This window comes from Arachis ipaensis, chromosome B10, assembly GCF_000816755.2.
Source record: "Arachis ipaensis cultivar K30076 chromosome B10, Araip1.1, whole genome shotgun sequence".
NCBI classification, from domain to species: domain Eukaryota; kingdom Viridiplantae; phylum Streptophyta; class Magnoliopsida; order Fabales; family Fabaceae; genus Arachis; species Arachis ipaensis.
The window spans coordinates 122,882,818-122,884,609 of NC_029794.2; the positions used below are offsets into that span (position 1 = coordinate 122,882,818).

Sequence of the window (1,792 nt, forward strand, 5' to 3'; positions counted from 1 at the left end):
CATAATTTATAAATAAAAAATAATTTTATATAATATATTCAAACATTAAATTATTTTTATAGTTTTTTTTTTTTAAAACTCACCAAAATAAAACAAATTCTATAATTGGAAATTTCAGCTATATAAGTTCACTAGTAACATAATTAAAATAGAAGAGTGTTAGGGGCAGCAACTTTTGTGTTTTGTAACCATCAATTGGTCATCAATAGTGTTTTTAATGGTGTGAGATTACATCCAATAATAAAAGATCACTCATTTTTTTTAATAGTTAAGTGCTGACCACAAAATACAAAAGTTGCTGTCCTAGACTTTCTTGTTAAGATATCCAATTAGTAACATTAATGATTGTGAATTTCTAATACCGACAATAATAATTCACATAAGATTGAATCATGAAAAAGACTTACGGTTTAAATGCAAAAGATTTGGTGCTTCCATTATTTGAGTAAGTAGAATCACAATGTGTAACAGGATATGGAACCTCATCCACAACTGAGAAATTCTCATTCCTCAAACTCTCTTCCATTATAACCTCTCTCATTGTCTCAGCAGCTTTCTCTTCAGTAACCCTCCAACCTTTCTGTTGTTCCGTCGCTCTTAAACTCATGTCAGTGAATCTACTAGCCTGCGGCTGAGACTGAGGCTGAGACTGAGGCTGAGGATGAGGCTGAGACGACTGTGGCAACGGCGGCAAAGGAGCTAGAGCTAGATTATTAGAACTAGGCATATTAACCATAATGTCGCCAGCTCCACCACCAATAAACCTACTATCCAACTCACCAGATTTGGAGAACAAAGACAAGTCCCTTGTGAAGCTCATGTTTCCCATCGGAATGCTGAACAACGATTCGTTGGATAGCGTGCTCCATTGCGTGCTTGGTTTGTTGCTTGTAAAGGCATTGGATGGAACCCTGTAGCTGGAAGGGGAAGAAAAAGAAGAAGAAGAATAAGAATAAGAATAAGAAGATTCTGCGGCCGCAGTTGCAGAATCTCCTGATCTCTCCATAATTTGTATCGGAGGATTTTGTGTTTCTAGTCCTTTGTTTGGGGTTGGATTACTGGAAATTTGTCCGTGATTTGAATCCGAATCCATTCGAATATCATGACCATTACTTGGTTCCAAAGGTAACTTGGAATGCAAGCTATTTGTTTCCAAATTGCTTCTCTCGTTATTGTCGTTACTCGTTTGAACTTCAACAAAAGGATTTTTTGATGTTGAAGATTGCTCTAATGGTGATGAATTCATGCTTAATATTTGTTTATGATTTGACGCCGAATTCATTCGAATATCTTCATCATCATTATCATGGTCATTATTTGGTTCCGAAGATAACTTGGAATGCACGCTATCTGTTCCCAAATTGCTTCTATTAAGGGGGATTTTGTTGTCGATGGTGTTGTTATTTGTTTGAACTTCAACAAAGGAATTTCTTGATGTAAAAGATTGTTCCAATTGTGACAAATTCATGTCCATCATTTGTTTGTGATTTGAAGCCAAATCGATTTGAATATCTTTCTCGTCATTCTCATCATCATCATGATCATTACTTGGGTCCAAAAGTAACTTGGAACGCACGCTATCTGTTTCCAAATTACTTCTATTAACGGGGATTTTGTTGTCGTTGTTGTTGATGTTGATACTTGTTTGAACTTCAACAAAAGAATTTCTTGACTCAGAAGATTGTTCCAATGTTGATAAATTCATGCTAACATTCGATGATCTTCTTAACCACTAAAGGCATTATTGTTATTAGATCTAGTGATCCAGATTCAGATCCCAGAAATCACTCTG

The 1,792-nt window shown here is 35.5% G+C and overlaps 1 protein-coding gene across 1 annotated transcript in view; it reads right to left on the bottom strand.

Annotated features, from left to right (window-relative positions):
• The window catches only part of LOC107621116 (uncharacterized protein DDB_G0292186-like), a 2,526-nt gene extending 734 nt beyond the window's left edge, over positions 1–1,792 (bottom strand). The window contains exon 1 of the mRNA XM_016323154.2: positions 408–1,792. Coding sequence (XP_016178640.1) covers positions 408–1,705 — 1,298 coding nt within the window. The 5' untranslated portion in view covers positions 1,706–1,792. The remainder of the gene's footprint in view (positions 1–407) is intronic.